Source organism: Hoplias malabaricus, chromosome Y (assembly GCF_029633855.1).
Source record: "Hoplias malabaricus isolate fHopMal1 chromosome Y, fHopMal1.hap1, whole genome shotgun sequence".
Classification (NCBI taxonomy): Eukaryota; Metazoa; Chordata; class Actinopteri; order Characiformes; family Erythrinidae; genus Hoplias; species Hoplias malabaricus.
This window is the reverse complement of record NC_089820.1, coordinates 6,231,028-6,254,391: the sequence shown is the minus strand read 5'-3', so window position 1 is coordinate 6,254,391 and position 23,364 is coordinate 6,231,028. Positions and strand designations below refer to the sequence as shown.

Here is a 23,364-nt window from a genome sequence, read left to right as displayed (position 1 = left end):
ACATACTTATAGTAGGACAAACACAGCAAAAGATCTTACAGGGTAAAATATCACATGGATTTTGTTTTTTCATATAGTTCAAACAGATTGTGTATTTGTTGACATTTTCATATTATAACATAAAACAATTCTTAAGATTTGCTCTCAAGACTATTTGGTGAGTTTAGTTTTTACCCCAAATCAAAGCAGTTCCAAACTCACATTCAAAATAATTGATGGAAATAAAACATATTTACATTTTTAATATGCTGCTATTTGGTGTCCTCTTTATATTCATGATATTTATTATGATGAATAAAACATATCTAGTTCAAGCAACTGAATGCCTGTGTAGGATGGCCTTATCTTCCCTTCGTCAATCAGCATGAGGCTAACTAGCTTGGGCAGCTTTGTCCAGAATGCATTTCATTACCTGCTGGCTTCCCCCTCTCCTCATCCTCCTCAGGGATGTCTGTGAATTGGTGCACCCAGACGGGAGACTCTTCCCAGGTGGTATCACTTATGCCCCATATTTCCCTCTCTTTCTTTCTATCCACGAAAAACTTGCAATTTATGGCATCAGCAAGCCTGGCCCCAATTCTCAGGCACAGTGGCATTATGTGGAAGGAGCCCCTGACAGAGTTCACCAAGGGAATTTCATCTGCTGAACAAAAATAAACACATTTGCTCAGGGACTGGTGCTAAAACTTGAAGTATTGATTTTCCTAGTCTAAACAAACAGGCTGAGACAATTCCTTCAAGAAGGCACTCAATCTCTCTTCATACTGACAGAGATGAGATGGAGGTCAGTATCATTGCATATGTGTGGGAAGTGAGGCAATGTAAAGGGTAAATGATGCTGTTGTTTATAATTCAGTTCCTCAGTGATTAACGTGTTCTAATGTTTGATAGTTTGCTGTAAGAATTTTTACTTTATATTAAATGTATATTTATTCCAAATTTGATGATCCAAAAAGGTTTATTATTATGTTCTGTTACAGTTACTGCAGTCAACAATTAACAGTCATTAAATATACCTTCAGCTGTGCATATGTACTGAACTTTCATTGACATATTTTGTCCCTTGACCGTTACAAAAACCAAGATTTCCTAGCATTTTCCAAATCTTAGATGTTGTTATGCACCACAGTGTTTCAAATACATAAAATCCCTACAACCAAATATTAGTACATCTGAAAAAAATCAGTTAAGATGAAAAAAGTTTGACATTAAATATGTTGACTTTGTTAAAATATAAATCAATGTAGATTAACAAATCACTGCATCTCCCTATATCATCTCTATTGCTTTGAAACTGGGTTTGAAGATCTGTCTATACTGCCTGTCTATACTATATCTACCTGCCAATACTATATACCTCAAATCAATTAGTGGTGAGTGTGCATGCAAGTATCCAAAAAAAACCCATTCTGCCTATTCTGCAAATACAGTGCGGTACTGTAAGTGTCAAAATGCTGGCATTAAGCACGACAGCCTTAGCCACGTTCTGACTCATACCCAGCAAATCCCCCCTTATTCCACCCACTTGACTTTCCAGATTTGGTGGCAGCATGCTGATGCGGGACACTTTCATGTTTGACTTTGATGTATCTGGCTTCAGGCGTCTGGTGTTGCTCTCTCTTCATTCACCAAGTGGGGGAGAGCCTCAGGACAACCCGTTTATCACAGAACACCATCGCTCTTTTACTGGCTCAGTGTTTTGAATCTTATTTCATGAAGTCACAATGGTAGCCTGATGCTCTGACAGAATATGAGCTTTAAAAACAAAGATGGATAAAGGTCCTTTGCTATGCCATTTCTTCCTTGCTTGAGGCATTGGGGCAATGCCGAACGTGGATGTGGGGGCATTTGGTTGTTAAGAAAGGGAGAAAAAAAACAAAAAAAACACTGGGCTGTTTGTTTGGAATGGAATACTGAGCAGATTGGACCTAAGTGAACATATGGCAAGTTCTAGAGAAAACAATTTACCAGCATAAATCTGGAAGTGCTATTGAGCTGAAGCGTAGCACTGGTGATCACCTGGGGTATGATATTAGGAGGGGAGGAGTAAAGAAGACAGGGGAAGGTCTATAGAGATTTGTTGGCAATTGATTTTTTCAGCATGCCATTTAAAGCTACTAATGCCGTTATGCAAAGGTTTGGCTTTGGGCTTCTTGTCGCACTCCTAATTTGAATTTATTGACAAGCCATGCCATGTCTGTGAGTTGTAGTAGCCACAGGAGGAAGGGAACACAGTTCAGTTTCTGTGTGACAGCTTCATGCTGTGGGCTTCTCATCGAGAAAAGCCTGGCTATAAAACAGCCACTTATATGCCCGGTGGAGCATGTCCAGCCAAAACAACTGGGACTGCTTGCCTCAGTATGAGATGCAGAGAAACAATCTCAGATGAGAAAAGAAGGCAGAAAACGTTCTAGTACTACCCTCATTCTGAAACCAAAAAGGGATCGCAACAATCTCAATAAAGGCTAGAAAAGCCAAAGATGGCATATTCAGGCCAAGCTGGCTAGCTACAAACTGGCAAGTGAATGGTATGCTCACCTGCTAAAGCATGACTACCTGTTTCATCCTTCCGTTTTAATGTAGTTACAAAGAATGCCATCAGCCAAGTCAATCTGTTTTCCCCCTCAAGTGATTAGCTATTCACTTTGTAGAGAACAGCAGCACTCCGTGGGGAGATTTCTGACCATAGTGGGCCATATGGTAGACAGACACCCCCCAGGCAAGCGAGACACTCCCAAGTAGGGGCTTGACACTAGTTACATGAAATGCGGCAAAACGAAGGGGCACTGATTGCATTATCAAACCCGCAATGGCTCTGGGAAAGTTACCTTTATCAACAGTTGAATATGCCAAAGTTTCAGTTGATCAAGTTTGATTAAGTAATCAACGTCTTTGTTGTTTGCTTGAGCTCTAGCAATGTTTTTATAAGACAAGTAAGAACAGAAAGCAGAGATCTTAAATCTTCAGAACTGACCCCACTGGACATAGAACATAGGACAATGTTTCTGGTTCACTGCAGACCACAAGTGGGTCCTATGTTATGAAGAAAAAGGCGACAGTGGCATGGAATAACTCCCTTGAATCTGGAAGACGAAACCTTAGGAAGAAACAAGGACCTAGGATGGGGATCCACCATCCTATGGTCAAATACATTTTAAACAAAAGATCTTTCATTTAAAACAGTATACGTAGAAGTAGCCTGTGTGAGCAGTGGTGGCCTTTAGTAAATGTCTGTGCTGAATCAGTGCCATCACATATCCAAAAGAGGATAATGGTTGCCACACATATGAAGTTGCAAGTGGAGGTGTGGTGTACAGCAGTTTCCAGGAATGGAGGGCACATAACTGGTCTCAGAGCAGTTGTACAGGAGACCCCAATGGTCAGACTTCCACAAGAGTCGAGTCAAATAGGTGGGCAGTTGCTAGCTCGGTACTGAGTAGAAAGCTGGTATTAGTTCTGTTTGGATGTATGGAGTATAGAGAATATGAAAACAGAAGTCAGAGTGTGGTTAGGGACTGGGGCAGATTTAACTATAACTAGAAAGATAAATGGTACTCAAAACAGCTTTGAGTACTTTGTCTTGCCTCTAGAAATACCATATATTTTCCTGAACATTGCAGATTGTCCACTCATGTATGACAGATTGATTTGCTACTGTTCTGCTTAATTTTTGGCAGAGAAGAAGCTAAACTTAGCACAATCTGTTGATATATTATGTTACAAGTTACACTTAATACATCTCTGTGGGCATGTAGCCTAGTTTGCAAGGTGACTCAGCACTTCACCACATAAGAACAAGTACCACATAAAACAATCAAGCATGGATACAAATTTATGTGAGTAATAATTTAATGAAAGACCGAAGATGCGAAAAAGAACATGAATAAACTCTTGCAAACCATTGAACCTCTCTGAAGCTCACACCATGACTTTGCCACAGTATTGTGATGACCTGATTTGTCATACAGCAGATTAATATGCAAATGCTGCTTGTCCAGAATGAGATAGGGTCACTCAGATGACAGGCTAGCTGTCACAGTTTGTCGAAGCCAGGATCTGTAACTTACACCCACTTGGGGCGACTAAATTAATGATGAGGCCATTTGAGAGACAGAGAGCAGGACTTAATGTAGGAGGCACAAATTTCACTTTCCTTTGAACTGAAGACTGCAGAAATATGTGAGGATGGAAGCCCTAGAGCTCAAGCTTGACTCTCTTGAGTTCAAGCTGTTTTAGCAGGACGGTATTTTATCGACTGGATGCCCGCCCGCTGCCCTTTTGAGTTCTGGCATTTTGAAGCGGGGGATTGAATAGGCTGGGATGCAAATTGTCCTTTCGAGAGACATCAGGAGGGTTCCAAGATTGAGGCAATGGATAAACAATGCACTGCTTGCTTTCTCTCGCTCATTGTATCAGGTGTCCTGGCTGCAAAGGGCCCCTTCAAATGTCACAGCTTCATTCTGTCCCACCCTGAGGAATAGGATTATCAGCTCTGGCTTGTTAAGATGACACACCTGTCTGCAAAGTGTAATTACAATTCTGAAGTCTTTCCCTGCAGGGCTTTTCAACACTGAGGCTATCGGATATAGACTTGCTGTAATTACAGGTTCAAAATCTGGATGATGTGGTTAAACCTATTTAAATGACATCAAAAGTTACTAATTGATTCAAATCCACAGCAAAGACATTGAACTCTGGTCACCTTTGTTGGTCCAATTTGCTGGGATCCAAGCAAACCAAAAATGACATCACAGTGTTGGACTACTGTGAACAGAATTGAGCAGATCAGGTTTGCATTAACCTGCATTAACCGGGACTCTATTAATGACATAATGAGTGATGACATTCATTAACTTTCATTATTTCATAGAATAATGATGATCTTATGCAACACTCAAGAAGCCCAGCAGGAAAGGTGGTCCAAATTAGTGGTACAAGACATAGTAATCCCTGTTACTTTGATAACCAAATCAGCAAGCAGCAAGTCCTTGACCTACATTCAAAAATGTTTGTATTACAGCTCTAGAAGAAGATGTACAAGGTAAATTATTGAACTGATATTGATTCTTAGTCTTCATCAGAATGTCAGGTGACTACATTTTATGATCAATATGTTGTTTAACTATATGTGCAGCATTGTGGTGGCTTTTAGTATTGGTCTAAATGGTCATGCTACACTATGTCCATGGTCTGTAGCTGATGTCACTGTGTAGAATAGCCACCATATTGGGCACCTACTTACACAAATCAAAAACAAATTATGATATTTCAATTGTTTTATTGTTTCACTGAGCACTTAGTCCTTATGTCCTTACTATCCATTCATTATCTGTAACCACTTATCCAGTTCAGGGTCTCTGTGGGTCCAAACCCTACCCGGAATCACTGGGCGCAAGGCAGAAATACACCCTAGAGGGTGTCAGTCCTTCACAGAGCACCACACACCCACATACATTCACTCTCACACTCACACCTATGGACACTTTGAGTCACCAATCCACCTACCAGCATGTGTTTTTGGGCCATGGAAGGAAAGCGGAGCATCCAGAGGAAACCCATGTGGACATGGGGAGAACACACCAAACTCCTCACAGACAGTCATCCGGAGAGGGACTTGAACCCACAACCTCCAGGTCCCTGTGTGACTGCGACACTATCTGCTGACACCACTGTGCCACCACGTTAAAATAACAGAAATATATTTGTGGATCCCTGACCCATTTATCCATATCAGCTTTGTAAACAGATCTATCTTCATCAGTGTCAGTCAGTAGAAGAGCTCCCAAATAATGCCATACTACATACATAGTGCATCACAGGTAATAAAACTAATAATACTGCACCCAGACACTAATTAGACACTAATTCCATAGGGAAATGTGATTGGTATAGCTCAGTAAATATTGTTTTTCACATACAAAGCACTGTGCCATACAAAAACAGATATTTTTTGATTCAGCCTCAGCTTTGCTGCAGCATGGAAGCCTCTCTCACTTATCACTCACACGGAGAACTACTTCATTAAATTTTTAGACAAATCAGAAATAATTTAAGCAGACATTTGCTATAAAACGTTATCCTCCAAGAATCTGTTTCACTCTCAGAGGGCAGGGCCAGTGGGATCAGATTTTTTACCTTGTAAACAAGGAAAATTATTAGACAAAAGGATTATGTGGCTTGTGTCTATGGTCTCTTAAACACTAAAACAAAACATAAGTGAAATAACATGATTACTGAAGTTTGTACATAATCTATGTATGAATAACTCACTCAGATTGTCACAGGAGCAGGAGTCTAACATGCTAAGAACTTTCTATTAAATCATATGACAAAAATGTTAATATGGCTAACACAATTTTAAATGGTTTTTCTCCTCATTATGCTACACTGTGGGATCATATATACCGCTGATGCAAAAAGACGGTGGGCTTCTGTGATTCTGAGGGTTGTGAGACTCTTTCCAGTGCAGAGAGAGGAATTTTGTATGAGATATCCACATAAATATCCATCTTTCCCATCCATTTACGTTAGTGCTGCACTCTGAAACCAGCAGCAACCAGCAATATGGGGTCCATGGCAAAAGAATACCAGAATACTAGAATACCATTCTGTACCGTTGATATGAGCTGGAGTTTTATTTGTTATCCATTAATATCAATACCTAACCTCATTGATATTTTTATAACCAAATGCAAGTCAAAAACCTTCTTCGAGAGAGGATTTTACTGTAGCAAAGGGACACAAACCCACCGCACCCACCTCCCTCCCAACCACCACCTCCTATAACGCACAGCTGTGTACATCCTTAAAATATGTTTATGGATATCATAAAATTGACAGGCTTATACCACTGTTTACCTCAAGAAGGCAATTTTCCAATATGTCACCATGGTGCACAGAGGCTTTTATTACGCTCGTGTCAGGTATGTGTTATCTCTGCTATACCTCAAGATGTAATTCTGAACAAAGTGCCATTTCCCCAGGCTGTATTGTCTCGCCTGTACCCTGCCATTACAGCAGCCTAATGGACAGGTAGACACCACTAACTGAGTGGGACATTTCCATGGTTAGGCACTGCTCAGCTCTTAACCCTCATGCATAGAGGACACTTGATTAGCCTCCAGCTTCACAGGAATGACTCTGAAGGGGCTGTTCATGACCCTTTGTATTTGATAAGAGGGTTGGGCAGTCATGAATGACATCCAGCTGGAGATGGATGAATGCTGCAATTAAATGACCGTCATGCTTTTTATGATGGACAAAACAAAGGAACAGCAGAAGCAGTTAAAAAAAAAGCAAGCACATATTTATATATTTATATATTATATTATTTTTATATTATATTTATATATTGATTGTATGGGTTAAATACTGTTAGACTGTTATACAAATACAAAGCTTTAAAAATTTGTTTGACATTTTGAAGCTATTTAGCAAATGATACAAAAATGAAACATTTTTCATCTGGAATAGGAAAGTATATATAAATATATATGATAACATCCCATAACCTTCGGCTTCGGCCATTATAACTTTGTCCAAATTGTACCATCATATGAGTAGAGGTGAAAATGATGTGTTTGTGATTAGTCAGTGTGGCTATAAGGCTGAACTCAATGCCTGATTAGGCGATCACATGATGGCTCCGGGTTCTGTCAGTGTATATTGTGTTTACCTAATGTCTGCCTTAGAAAAATACTGAGATTTTGGAATTTTTGATTTTGGAAATGGAATTTGATGTATGGTGGGAAATCATGTTTTTATGCTATTTTGGACTTGAAAGAGGGATAAATATATTGTCTACTTCCTGAGTTGAAATATATTGAGTTCAGCCACACTGACCAATCACAAACACATCATTGCCACCTCTACTCGTGACACTGATGGTACAATTTAGACAAAATTATTCTGGGCTGTGGGTTGTTTTGGACTCCAATTTGATGGCTTAGGTTTGGTTGAGTAAGACTCAAGCAGAAAGTTATGGAATGGTATCAGTAACGTCTGAGATAATGTGAAGAGATCATAGACTGCTTCTGAAGAGCTTAGTTTAGTGGTAAGTATTATAAAATAATTTATGGCATTAACACAAAATATTAATTAATCACTGGATTTCAGCAGTTTGTCTGTGGCCCACAGTTGTAAAACTCTGTTATGCAGCATATCTGTGGTGTGTAGTTGTTATTTCTTATAGTTAATACATCTAAGCTTTACAAAGTATCCCAGGATTCAGTCTGTCCTATGATGTGTTCTCTCTCTCTCTCTCTCTCTCTCTCTCTCTCTCTCTCTCTCTGTCTGTCTGTCTGTCTCACACAGCTTAAAGAACCAGTTATGCGTCCAGTGAAGTGGAGTGGAGGAACGATACTGTTGGATTGATGTCAGACAAGCTTTGATCAGCTTGCCCTGAATTCTCTGCCTCGTCTCTCTCTCTCTCTTTCTCTCTCTCTCTCTCTCTCTCTCTCTCTCTCTCTCTCTCTCTCTCTCTCTCTCTCTCTATCTCTCCTTTTTTCATCTTGTTGTCCTTATCTCTCTGGTCTGACCATAAAGTCTAAACAGAACACTTTGGGTTTTTTTTTTCATTTTTTTTTTTTTTTTGGACTCATTCCATTTGAGTCAGCCTAAAAGTTGTTGTCATGCATTGCTGCTATTTTCTGAAGTCATGATCCAGTTATGCCCCCCCCCACCCCCATTTTTTCCCTGATGGTGGGCAGCCATGGACAGTGCCACTTGCACAACATCTCTAATTTTATCTTCAATGAGGCTGTCGTTTGCATGTCCAAACCTTAGACTTTTGGGCCCCTCTGCATTTTACTTGTCATTAATAATAGTGTCATTACACATTAACAACAGTGTAACTACTACTGATGTATTCACTGTTACAGATGGATTACAATAGAACAATTGCTGTAAATACACAAGTCTATAGATTTCAGATTTACACTTGAGATTGCATTATAAGTGCATTCCACTAGAAAGAAGCAATAACAGCATGAAATTATACTTGGGTATTTAAACACAATGACTATTCTGATTGTAACAGTAGGTAATCAAATGTTTAAATGAATTAGAGTAAATGTCAATATTTCAAAAAATGGAGCTAGAAATGTGTTGGAGGGGGAAATCACATGACTGTAATAACAAAATAATGCACATGTAGCTACATTTAAGAATATATTCTGGTACAAATGTGCAGACCTTTGTATTAATGAGTAAAAGCTACTTAAAAACACAACTTTACACAAGGCAAGGCAAGGCAAGGCAAGGCAAGTTTATTTATAGAGCACCTTTCATACAGAAGCAATTCAAAGTGCTTTACAGAAAAAGAAATTACATTAAAAGCCAGAGTAAAATCATAAATTCCAATAAGACAATTACATAAAAAGAGTAAAATGATTAAAATGATTAAAACAATTTAAAATGACAATAAATGAAAAGAAATAAAAGAAATAAAATGCCGTTACAGAAAAGTGCAGAATATTTTAAACTGAGCTGTAAGCCTGCTCAAACAAGAGAGTTTTAAGTCTTGATTTAAATGTGTCTAACGTTGGGGCACTTCTAATATTCTCAGACAGCTGGTTCCATTTAAAAGTGGCATAGTAGCTAAATGCTGCCTCTCCATGTTTAGTTTTGACCCGAGGCAGGACTAACTGACTAGTTCCTAAAGATCTGAGATCTCTGCTCGGCTCATATCTCTGTAGCAGATCTGATAAATACGCTGGTCCTACCCCATTGAGACATTTATAAACCAGTAATAACACCTTAAAGTCTATTCTATAACAGACTGGTATCCAGTGTAAGGATTTGAGGATGGGGGTGATATGATCTCTTCTTTTGCTCCGAGTGAGAACTCTGGCAGCTGCATTTTGAATCAGCTGAAGCTGTTTAATGGTCTTTTTTGGAAGTCCAGCTAAGAGACCATTACAGTAATCAATCCTGCTAGAAATAAAAGCATGGATAAGTTTCTCTAGGTCTGGTTTAGTCAGAAAATCTCTAATCTTACTGATGTTCTTAAGATGGTAAAATGCTGATCTAGTAACCGCTTTAATATGACTACTAAAACTGAGATCTGAGTCCATTGATACACCAAGGTTGCGAGCCAGTTCTTTAGATTTGAGGGCTCTCGAGTCCAGATACGTAGCCAATCTTTGTCTCTCAGTGCTATTCCCAAATAGTATAATCTCAGTTTTATCTTTATTCAGCTGCAGAAAATTGTGTCCCATCCAGTTTGTGATGTGTTCAAGGCACTTGCTTAATAAGTCAACTGGGCCAGAGTCGTTTGGGGACAGGGCCATGTAAATCTGAGTATCATCTGCATAGCTGTGATAGGACAGCCCATAGTTCTGTAGAATCTGGCCAAGAGGAAGCATATATAAATTAAATAAAAGTGGACCAAGCTGTAACTGTAAATATATCATTAGTTACATGATCGGTACATGCATTGTTAATGTGTAACTACAGAGTAATTAAAGACACAGTTTATGGTAGGCTTGAATTCATACCTTCTACCCAGAAAAGCAATATAAGAAAAAAATTATTTAAAAAAATAAAAATAAATAAAAAAACAAGAATGTCTGCCAAATTTAACACGAATCAAATTGTTTTATTGCAAGAGGAAAGCATCACAATCTGTTTACATTCTAATATTTTCAAGCAATTTCTTTCATGGGCATTGTTTCTTGAAGATGTAGCCAGGAGAGGGCATATCAACAGGGTTCTGAAGACCCATCTTGGTGTGGTCTTTTGCAGCACATGACTTGCTAAGTCTTTATTTAAAGGGGTTATTATAAACTTGCAGCTACTACATATTTTAAATTTGGTTCATAGAAGAGATTGAGTCTAGTTTTCAAAGTGTTGTGATGGTGTATTCTTTAAAAGATTATTAATAATAATTACTTATATACAGAGCCTATTTAATCTGTGGTGACCATCTTAAAACTGTTCTTTTACATGTCATTCTAAACCTATGGTAGCCATTTAAAATGTAATTAGAATGTCGTAAGGAAATACATGTCATTTTATAAAGAATAAATTATTAGAACAGAGTATTTATTTTTATTCTCTCATTAACAACGTATAGGCACAGCAGGATTATGTATGGTTCAATGCCTTTATGTTTGCCTTGGTGTCTGATTCATTGGTCTGTTTATTGTTTGAAACTGATTTATTTATAAAGAGCATTAAAATGGATATATTACGTTATATTAAGACTCAAGAGGGTTCATCTTCTCAAGCATGGGACTGAATAAATATCTAAAGGACAATTCACTTATAAACAAACATAAGCAGGACTTCTTTGTTTAGCCTGATGAGCTGAGTGACATTTCTACTGGGCATTCCTTAAGGTTAGGCTTAGTTTAACCTTTAGGTGAAATATCATCTAGTTCTTAAGTATAATCTCTGAATCATATAAGCTTTTTTCTGCCCTTTAACATATAATGATGAAAATGAATACAAAATTTGGGACCACATTATTTTTCTTTGCGTATAAGGGGTTAAAGCTAATATTAGTCTTTGCATTCCATGTTTTTATTATTATTATTATTATTTTTTTTTTTTATTATTTCTCCCAAATGAAAGAAAAAAGAAAGTTGCTTTTGTCAGTTTGCTGCTCAGTGATTTATACATAGTTTATTTTAATATTTCAATGAGTACCATCCAGTGTAATTTCCAGAAAGTGCCGAAAGTATCAATTTAAAAGCACTGTACGTTTCCTTAAATGACCAAAACAACAACTGACTACCAGAAAAATACATTGGACTATATCTTTGATATGTTATTGTATGTAAAAAATACTAAATTGCACCTGCATATACATATTTTATGTTCCATGGCATTGACAGTGATTTCGTACCCTGCTTACCTGTTGTCTGGGAATTGAATTCTGTATTCAAATTTTACCATCCCCCAGCTCCAGGACAGTTTGTGTCCAGAAAACTTCACCATCTGAACTTGAATTACTTGAGAGTCCAGGCTATATTTAAGCCAGTTCATTATAGGGTCAATGTATATAATTTTGCACGAATGAGTTGTTGGCATAACTTTAGAATTATGAAGACTCTTCTCAAATCTTGAATCATCATGTCTGCTTATTGATGCACTGAAGATGTGTGTGTGTGTGTGTGTGTGTGTGTATGTTGTGTGTTGGGAGTGTAAGGTTTGGTGCATTATTTTCCCTTTAATTGGGGCAGGATCATTCCTGTTCTAGCAGAATCAGCTCCCTTTTCATGATATGGATCATGTGATCAACTATGTGTGAATTTGAATAAAAGACATTTGAAACCATCTTGACTGATCTAAATGTAGTTGTATACAGAATACTGCATATTGTTGTGTGCAATTAAAAACGTGTATCTCCCAAAATAGTAACTGTAGAACTTAGAATATAAATCCTTTTAAATGTCAATGTAAGTGAATGTAAAACTATTTCCTTCTAAGTAATTTTGGAGCATTTCTATTGGTCCATTCATCATACAATTTGGACACAATGTGAAGGACAGCTGCTGTGTTCAAATGATGTAGTAAACTACAAATCCACAAAAATGGAGATAAATGTTTTTAATTGGATAGCGATGTTATATAACCTAATTGATAACCCCAAAAAATAAACAAATAAATAAATAAATATGCACCCAGATTGCTGCAAAACTCAGCATGCGATTATGTCTTAAGCAGATATGTAAATGATTACAGGTGTGATCTGATTAAACACTGAGTATTTACACAAGTGCAGAAAAGTGCTTCCACTCCTGCCCTACAAAAAGGCTCTTAGATGCTAACTTTGGGTAATGTACTTCTTGGTGAGAGATTGCATACTGCTAGACATGCCTCTAACAATGCACTTGAAGACATGTTGCCCAGTTAACAGACAATGAGATTAGGGACATCATTTGACAGAGAGAAGCAGGATGGTTATTTTGACCAATTGTTCACCATCTATAGGCCATTCTAACCAAGCTGTTAAGTGTTGGGAACAGTGGTGTTTTGAACAAGAAATCTTTGAATGCTATGGACAGGAATTTTTGTGACAAATACAAGTTCTGTTTAGATCCCAGGAATGTCTCCACCAGATTGCAACACTTCTTTGGCTGGTTTATTGCCAATCAATCATTTATAGTACAAGCTGGGACACCAGCTTCAGCAACCTATGAGTTTGCAGGATCTACAGACCCAGCTGTAGACTAATGAGCTGCAGGATGTCATACAGAACCACATCCAATTTGTATCCAGGCTAGAAGCCTGGAGTTCGAGATCCTTCTTTCAATTGTACAGTTTTCCCCAATAAACCTACCATTTTGCTTTGATATTGCAAACATTTAAATATATCATCATTACATTAATACATAGAACATTTTATTCCATTCCAACAACTCCTGCATTTGGGTCAATGCAGAGGGTTTGGAAAAGCTACCTCTGGAATCTAACATTGCTTAGTTACTAACATTCATTCATTCATTATCTGTAACTGCTTATCCAGTTCAGGGTCGCGGTGGGTCCAGAGCCTACCTGGAATCATTCACTGCACAGCAAATTCTCCCGTGTTAAATCAACACTAATAATGTTGATTTAAAATTGGTGATTTTACTTTGTGGATGTGTAGTTTCTTTTTCATATAACTCTGTGGCTAATGTATTAGAGAGAACTGTCTGACACCACTGGTCCATCTGAATGATAGAAAGATGTAAATATGTTCAGGGATGTTCTATTTCTGGCTCGCTAGCATGTAACATCTTCCTTAAAATTCCCCCCTTAAACCTAGCCCTAACATTTAACCATAAACTTAACTTTAAGCTCTAACATGTTTCCTACCCTTCCCCGAAGGTTTCACAGAGTAGTATTTGTAGTACTGAGCCCAAAATAGCATTGAATACAGCTACTCTGTTCTGCCTAATACAGGGCAGTGGAGCACCACAATGATTCATATAGATGTAAACCTTACTCATACCTCCAAAAGATTAGAAACTGCAGCATTTTCTACTTGTGTAATACTATCATTGACACCTAACTTTATTTAATGGAAATCATAATTTTCTTATTGATTATTTTTGAAGATCTACTTTATATATATATATATATATATTATTTTATAAACAATTTGACAGTTGTAATAGAACATTATATTAAACTCTACTTTTAGGCCTGAATGATCCTTTGCAGGAACAAATGAATAAATGTTAAACAATGAGATTTCATCTTGAGAACTGAAGTATATTCAGAACTAAGGCCTATCCATGTTGACATAGAGTCATATGCCTCATGATCCAACTTCTTTTGGTGTTCGGTCATTCCAGTCTACCATTATTGGCCAACAATGCAGCCATCAAGCAAACCTCATCTGACCTCGCCCACCTCTACTAATACCCAACTCTAACTAAAACCCACCTCCTCTGAATTCAGAAGACCAAGGCCTATTTACTTGATAATGAACTTTTCTAATGAAATTCATCCACCCCCCTTTTTATTCACGCTGACCCACAGAGATAGATTATACTAATTAAGTGATGGCCAGGCCGGGGCGGCACATCAGTGGGCCAGAGTCATTAATTCTCCTGCTCTGGAGGAAATTTAAATAATGGAATATAAATTGAGAATGGTCCCATAAGGAATTTTGCTGGCTTCAGGGGGCACAGCGGTGGGATTCAGGAAGTTCTGACCGACCTGAAAAGGACACTCTGGAGATGGCTCATGGAAACTAAGGCAGTTGTAAAGGCTTGTCTGTTGTAATTAAGGTTTATCATCCTTCACTTGAAGGAAATCCTATGAGATATTTGAGATTCTAGAGTCAGAATCAACTGGAAAACAACTGGTTTTCCCAAAATGGCAACAAGGCATTCAAATCTAGTTTTTTTCCAGATGGTTTTGTTTGGACACACCTGGTCAAATTATGTCAAATTAAGGTTTTGCTAAAACCTAAATACAGTTTGGTGATGGGTTTTGATGACTTTGGTGCATTCTCCCCATGGATGTGTATGTTTTCTCTAGGTGTTCCTGTTTCCTCCCTCAGTCTAAAACACATTGGTAAGTGAATTGTCTGTGACATTGCCCGAATTAGTGGGTGGATGAGTTAATTTAAATTTTTTACAGGTCATATTTTATGCCTTGTTTTCCCAACTTGTACAATTTAGCCGATAAGCTGTAATTGTTAGTAATTAACTGTACATCAACAAAGCATTATTCATTTGTACAAGGGTACTCAAATATTTGTTTGCATTTATATTTTAAAAAATACCTTAATAACTGGTCACTTCTACTGAAAACACCATAGACAGTAATCAAAACCCACTAATTGTTCCTTTCCATTTGAGAGCACTTTTTCATGCCTCCAAAGTTCAGTGTTGAAAGTTATTTCCTGTCCCACAGTCCAAGTAATCCAAAGCATCACCTACACAACCTGAATAAAGCAGAATGACAAACTTTAATGAAAAAGTGTTTCTAATATTGTGGCCAGTAAGTGAAAGAACAAAATAAAGTGGTACAAGGAAGGGGAATCTCATATCTTGATGTTTTGAAGGTGGTCGGGAGAAGATGATTCAATCTTCCATGAAACATCTCACCTCCACGGCTCAAGCAAATACCTGTCCTCACCTGGAAATGAGATAAACCTGGGAATATCAGGTAATCTCACCCAGCAGCGAAATAAAGGAGAGAATGGAACATTTTCTGATGCGAAAAGGCTGAGGTTGGTGATTTTGAATTCTGTTTGAGGGTCTGCAAGGCTGAGGAAGGTGGGTTTGCTAGAGGCTCAGTAATAACCTTGCCTTCCAGAAGCACAATGAGGATTTTCCAGAGATGGGGAATTAGCTGGAGATTTAAAGCTGCAGGCAGAGAATCACAAGGAATGGCAGCATTGCCAGGATGATACTCAGACTGAAATTCCACAGTAGACTCAGTAGACACAGCTGGAGTCTTTGCTATTAGTCATGCTCAAATATCATTTTCTGATTCCTTTCCACCTTATGCAGAAAAGGAGACATGTTACTTATGTTTCAACCAGTACACAACATAAAATATTCACTGTCATGAACCACAGCATTAATCTCCTGCTCAACATCAGCACATTAAACAACAACAAGGAAGTTTACAGTAGCAGTTACATACTGGATTATACAGGATTAAACACTCAGCAACTACTTTATTCGAAAGACTGCACTTTGCTTGCTAAATACAATTCAATTAAAAGGAAAAGATACAAGCCTAGAATACACAGTCATACTTTTATTCATTCATTCAACTTTATCCATTTCATTATTTCAGGGTCACAGTGGGTCTACCCAGAATCATTAGGCACAATGCATGGGCACACCTTTGGACAACTTTGCACAGTCAATCCACCTACCAACATTTGTTTATGGATTTTGGACTGTGGGTGGAAACCTGTGCGCTGAACACAAACCAAATTGGAAACCGTTCCGTGCATTTCCACCAAAATTAATTGGTTCCCAAACTAAAAAGGTTTGCCCCTAGGAGAGTAGGTCATTCAGGTGGCATGCTGGGTAAAAGACTAGTAAACAAGAAAGGTTTGTGTATGTTTTAACTTTATAATGTGAAAATGGAAAATAGGAAATTACACATTTCTGATTTGGAAAGAAAATTGGGAAATAAAAGGAAATAAATACAGTAAAATGCTCCATCCATGTGTTTTATATAGCTATGGTCAGTGTGACTCAAGGTGGGTTGGCAAATTTTTGCTGCTGTTCTCATTGTTCACAAGCTCAGTCAGACAGCTCAGAACTCTGCAAGTGCATCATATATCTATCTCATCTGAACCTGCTGCAAACAGTGGATAAACCATGACTCTGACCTGACTCATGTCGTAATTCTATCCGTTTATCTCTGGCTCTGAATTCAATCACAGCAATGCATCCCGTTGATGTCGTATACTTGGTTTCAATCAAAACTGGAGGAAACACCAGTTCAATGGATTGCACTAAGAATCCAAGAATCCTGAATGAAACCAGTTCAAGAGCCAGAATACTTTTGGTGGAAATGGGCTAGCAGGGAACTGAGGTGTGGGCAGAACCTACAAACTTAGGACTCTTCACTGTGTGGTAGCAACACCTGCAACAACATGCTGCCAGAATAAAGTGAGTGGCCAAAAAAATGCTAGATAATACAATAAGTATAAGTAACAATGTTTAGAATCACTGCCATTGTTTATAATGCTATATGACATTTGCATAAATCTCCAAAATAAAGGAAACATCCATCAGCTTATTCCAACATGGGGCATATGTCATAACACTGTGTCGGGTGAAACTGACTAAAGTATTGTTTATGCCCAATGACATAAATGTGTAATAGATGTTTATAGATTTTTAATAGATCTATATAGATGTTATATAGCTTTATATCTGTTGTCATCAACGGCCTATGTAATTTTCATAGGCCTTATTCGGTAAAGTGATACCAAATAAAATGATTTAATTAATTCAGTTTCACGTATATTTCAATCTGACTTCGATTTTTACCTTCATGATAAACATCTCCATAGTCTCAGGGTCCCCTCTGAGAAGTGTACTCCCCTGTGTATATCTGGGTTCCCTTCTGGTCTCCGGTTTAATCCAACAATCCAGAAACACATGCTATTACATGGGTTGGCTGTGTGAAATTCAGGATCAGAATTAGAAATGCTTTATTGATCCCAATAATACGGAAATTGCAGAATAGATAGATTGACAATATGTAAATGTGTGACTGGGTTAGTGTGTAATGTCTTAAAGGACTGGTGCCCTGTCCAGTATATGTTCTTTCCTAGCACCCAATGATTCCATATGTGGTCTGGAACCAAGCTGACTTTGATCAGGATGAAGCAGTTACAGAAGATGAATAAATGAAAGATACAACAAGTAGCTCTAAAGTTCAGCTAGTTCACATAACACAAAAAAGGAAATGTTCCTGTAAGAAGAAAGTGGATGACAACAGGGCACAAATATTTGATATCCCCCATGATTGTGATGCTGTGCTTTCACCAAGGAACTCTTTAAACATGTCGCCATGTTGTAATTTCCTCTTTTTTCATGCAAACGAAAAGCAGGGCCCCACACGCACAGTGGATGAAAATCGTCAGAGAGAGTAATGAACACGAATCAATTTTTAATGCCGCATTAATAAAATATTTTGAAGCTGTGTAATTTCCGTAGGCCAGAAAGAAAAACAGCAGTGTATTTTCGGGGTGGTTTTAAGACTCATTACCTAAGCATATTTCACAGATTATGCACAAAGAGAAATTCGCAAGTTTAAAAAGGCGCACAGATGTCCTCCATGCAAACAAAAGCACACGCAAGCTTCTGGATTCATACCAATGCCACAAAAAACAATGTTCCAAAATGTGAAAAATAATTGCAGTGTAGTTAATCTGTGTAGTTACACATTAATAACATGTGCATAAACAATGTAACTACTGGCAATACATTGGATTATAGTAGTTTAAAAGACGTAACCGTATTTTTTATTTTATTATATATTTAATGGGGCTGCAGGGTGGTGCAGCAGGTAGTGTCAAAGTCACACAGCTCCAGGGACCTGGAGGTTGTGGGTTCAAGTCCCGCTTTGGGTGACTGTCTGTGAGGAGTTTGGTGTGTTCTCCCAGTGTCCGCATGGGTTTCCTCCGGGTGCTCCGGTTTCCTCCCACAGTGCAAAAACACACGTTGGTAGGTGGATTAGCAAGTCAAACGTGTCCGTAGGTGTGAGTGTGTGAGTGAATGTGTGTGTCTGTGTTGCCCTGTGAAGGACTGGCGCCCCCTCCAGGGTGTATTCCCGCCTTGCGCCCAATGATTCGGGGTAGGCTCTGGACCCACCGCAACCCAGAACTGGATAAGTGTTCGCAGTGGGTTCAGAGCCTACCCGAAATCATTGGGCGCAAGGCGGGAATACAACCTGGAGGGGGCACCAGTCCTTCACAGGGCAATACACACACTCAAACATTGACTCACACACTCACAACTACGGACACTTTTGAGTCGCCAATCCACAACGTGTGTTTTTGCACTGTGGGAGGAAACCGGAGCACCCGGAGGAAAACCCACACTGGGAGAACTCCTTACACACAATCACCAGGAGCCAGAATCGAACCCACAATCTCCAGGTCCCTGGAGCTGTGTGACTGGGACACTACCTGCTGCACCACCGTGCCCTTATGAATGAATTAATGAATTATTATTATTATTATTATTATAATTATTGTCGCAACTTCCACACATTAGAAACTCATGACAAATTTTTGTGTTGTGACTTATCTTGTGACCAAAATGTGTCAACAAATTCCCTCTTAGCTAATGTGATGTAATGAATTTGAAATTAGCGTTCTCCTGTAAGCATGTTGAGCTCTAATTCCATTGCATTAAAAGCAGATTGGCTTCACTTTTCCAGCTTGGTTGCACTAAGTCATATATTTGCTGTTGCTCCAAATAAACTGGCAAGAGACTGAGTAAAAATCCTCAAACCTACAACCTCTTTAGTTACAACAGCCATAGCTGTGACAACTGAGGATTCATCTGCCCTGAGAGTAGCTTTATATCTGGAAGAAACCTGAGAGTGGCTTTATATCTGGAAGAAACCTCCTTCCCCAGAATATGAGTTACGCAAGATATTTAAGGAGCGCTGATTCATAATTCAGGCTTCCCGTCAGGCCTGTGGCGCCTCTCCCATTCGGCTCCTTTAATGTGATGACAGTGATGACAGAGTCAGGAGTAAGAAAAGCAATATGACATCTCCATTATTTTAGTTTTTTTTTATTTTTTTTATTCCAGTCATGGCTTGTATTGTCATCATCAGCCCAGAAGTCCAAGCCTCGTTCAAGCTTGAGTGGGAGGGAGTCTTGTTTTGGAACGATGAGAGGGGACTAGATTAGCTGCTGTCTGTTCTACTCTAGTCTTGAGAGGCTGCAGCTCAGGACCAGGACCGCGGGAGATGGCTAAGTTGTCAAGGTGCTTTCGTCAAGCATCCATTTGTTGCTGCTGTGAATTTTAAAATGGGATTCTGTCCTAAAATTACTCTGTCATTTACTGTGTGTTGTGTTCTGTTGCTATTTTACATATCAGTCGGACAGGATTCAGCATTTTATGTTTCCATTAATGACCCGTTGCTACACTGCACTGCACAAATGTATAAAATACAACCATGCAGAATGCCTGTGCTGCTGCTTACAGTGTCCAATAAAAGTTAATGTATGATGCATATTTGTTTAGAAACAGTATGACTGTAGCTTTGTAGGAAGAAGGCCACCTTGTCCCAATGCAAATATATAATTGATTAAAAGGTCATTCCCAGGATTTGTGCAATGTGAATGAATTATAGGTTGCTTTATAATATCTGGGTTTGTGGGTTCAGTCCTTGCCTCAGGTCATTCACTTGTATATAAGGAATTTGGTGTGTTCTCTTTGTATTTGTGTGGGTTTCCCCCGGATTCTCCAGATTCCTTCCACAGTCCCAAATCTTGATTTGGTAGGTGGATTGGCTGTGTGAAACTGCCCATAGTTGTGTGGGTGACTGGGTGAGTGCGTGATGCCAGACTGGTGTCCTGTTCATAGTGTGTCCCTGCTTTGCCATCAGTAATTTTGGATAGGCTCCAGACCCATCCCAACACTGAACCAGATTAAGCAATTACAGAAAATGAATGGATGGATGGATTTTGCCATCTTTCTGTATAAAACCATCTCACAAAAGTTTACAGCTCTGCTCCTGTAATACCTCTTCAGGAACAGATGCATGCAATTAATGAAACAGCACCACCAGTGGGCTCACATAATAACTGTAAAATAACTATGAATCATAACGAATCATAATGTAGAAATGTTACAAATATCTACAGTAAAGATGTAAATACATGGAGTGCTCCTTTTTCATTATATATTCACTTATTTATGAGGACATTTTTGACATTTTGTCACTGTCTAATAAGAAAAAACATGTATTTCTATTTGTGTTGAATTTTAGTTTACTACGTCATTTGAAAACAGCATCTGTCCTTCACATTGTGTGAAAATGTCATGAAGAATGGCTTTTGGACTTTTTTGCATTGAATTTCATTGAAAAGTAAGGGTGTTTTTTCATTCTCCTATGAAATTACTATTATTTAAATGATTTTATGACAGCAACAATTTCCATAACCTAATTTTCATTAGATTTTTTTTTCATAAAAATTTATTATTGCGATAAATGGCCTGGAGTTAACCCCTTAAAAAAGCCATGATTATTACACACTAAGGCTTATTATTTAGTAACTACAGGCCATTCCTACTAACTACAGGACTTTAATGCAAATAGTGGGGCTATTCTTAGGTTATAGAAGTATGTAATGAATGGTTGGCCATTTAAGGGGCTACAACAAGGTTTATGGAATAAATCAGTCACATCAAAAAGCAAACAATTTTTTTTTAAATTCAGAACACATTTCTGAGCTATTAATAAACATTTGAATGTCTTTGACATTTGCCTAGTATTTAAGCGCTGTTCTTAATGGCACCTTGTGAAGGTCCAAACCTTTCTTTTGCACTGCTTGTTATTTTTATGCTTTGTTGTTCATAAACAAATGCCCCTCCACACATCCACTCTTTCTTTCGCACTGGTGGGGGGTGGTCTGCTTGTCACTGCATATTAACTCCAAACCAGGTAAAGCCTGCAGATGCTGGCTAAACATCCCAGTCCCTGCTGCTAGTGCCCAAACTCTGGGGCTATTCCTAGAAAAGAGCTTAAATTTAGCAAGGCCTATGCCATTGCCCACAACCGCTTACCCCACAAACTGTGGATCATCATCATCCTCATCCTCCCAATCAGTGAATTGCCAAGCATAATATATGATGTGATGGCCTGCTGCAGGCTTCCAGCAAGCGTTAATAATCTCATTAGTAGCCCATTGGTCTACAAATGATTCAATGTGGGTGATCCAGGATGACCTACAAGACAGAGCAGTTTACACAGCATGACCACAGACTGCAACCGATACAACCAAGCACAGTGGAACACAACTGTGAAACACCTGTCTCTCCATGGTGTTTTTCACCATAGAGGTTTTGGCTAGATATATTTTGGCAAGAGCAACACTCTTTGCCAAATTTAAAGGCATTTTCACACCTGCACTTTTTTAAGTCTGGTTAAATCACACTCTGGTTCATTTTCACCAATGTTGTGATTGGACTGGGCAGATATAGAAACATTAATCACTCAGATGAGGCCCAAAACAACCATGCACTACATAGGGTATAAAACACCCTGCATCATTATTAGAAGGGCACTCAGTAGTGTATAATGTAAAGTGTAGGTGGGTGTGATTTGGGACACTGCATTAATAGGACAGGATGATTCAATCATTTAAGGAGGAACCGAAAAATGCAAGTGATGAGCTGTTAAATAAGTAGGATAAGCACTGAAAATGAGATATATGTGTGTGTTTGTGATTTATATAAGATATGTTTTGATCTGAGCCACACATAACTAGTAGTAGTTAATAGTAGCAGAAATAAATATATTCTTTCAGACACTCCCTTCTGCAAAACCAATCAGAGTTAAGTATGAAGATACACAGCCTTCGCCAGTGATGATAACGAAATTTATTGAAACAAATGTATACAATGTACCAAAACACCAACGTCAATTTTGACACTGGTCTGGAATTTCAGATGTTAAAGTTCCTTGAGAGTGTTGAGCATGTTATGAGTTTTGTTTGCTTCCTTGTACAGTGTTTTCTGCTTAGCATGAAACGTTCAGCTCAAATGATAGAGTGCTTTGTGTTTGCCATTCAGGCTGACAGACAGTGCCTGCTTTTACCATTTCTGTTTGGGCCTACTTCCTGGATAACTGCCTGCTCTATCTGCCATACCTAACAGTTTTTTGCTGCCTCTGCTAGCCCAGTTTGCCAGCTTATTGCTGGCTTGAACGGTACTAGCTGCCATGCACCCAGCTGAGAGAGTCATTTCCTGTCATATAGTGCTTGTTCTAAATGTTTTGAAAGGAAAGTGAAATGTTGTGTGATCTCTGAATTTTGCTCAGTTGCTGTATGTGTGTACATTATTCTACACATGCACTAAAAAAAGCAGATCTGGTGGTGCTGGTATGAAAAATAGGGTGGTCCCAAAGTGTTGAGGGAAGAAAAAGAATATTCGGGGGAGTCAGGTAAAAGCCAGTGGTCATTGGAGGGTCAGTCCGTGGCTACGACATTTATTCAAAAAACCCTTTTCCATCGCTCTTTTTTTGCATCTAAATTTCCACCTCAAGGTCCAGTTTCCTCCCACTGTCCAGTCCTGGTGGACTGTCTACAAGAAAATGTCCACAAGTATATGTATGTGAGTAACTACTACTGCTTTTCTGGAAACTTTACACATACAATAAAACTAAATATTCCAAATAAACCAACATAAACAGGCCTTATGTTCA

General features: G+C 38.5%; 1 protein-coding gene across 1 annotated transcript in view; it reads left to right on the top strand.

The window, feature by feature from the left end:
- The window catches only part of LOC136679576 (zinc finger matrin-type protein 4-like), a 144,311-nt gene extending 135,838 nt beyond the window's left edge, over positions 1-8,473 (top strand). Inside the window, exon 7 of the mRNA XM_066658186.1 lies at positions 8,314-8,473. Within this exon, the coding sequence (XP_066514283.1) occupies positions 8,314-8,341 (28 nt within the window). The 3' untranslated portion in view covers positions 8,342-8,473. The remainder of the gene's footprint in view (positions 1-8,313) is intronic.
- The last annotated feature ends 14,891 nt before the right edge of the window (positions 8,474-23,364 follow it).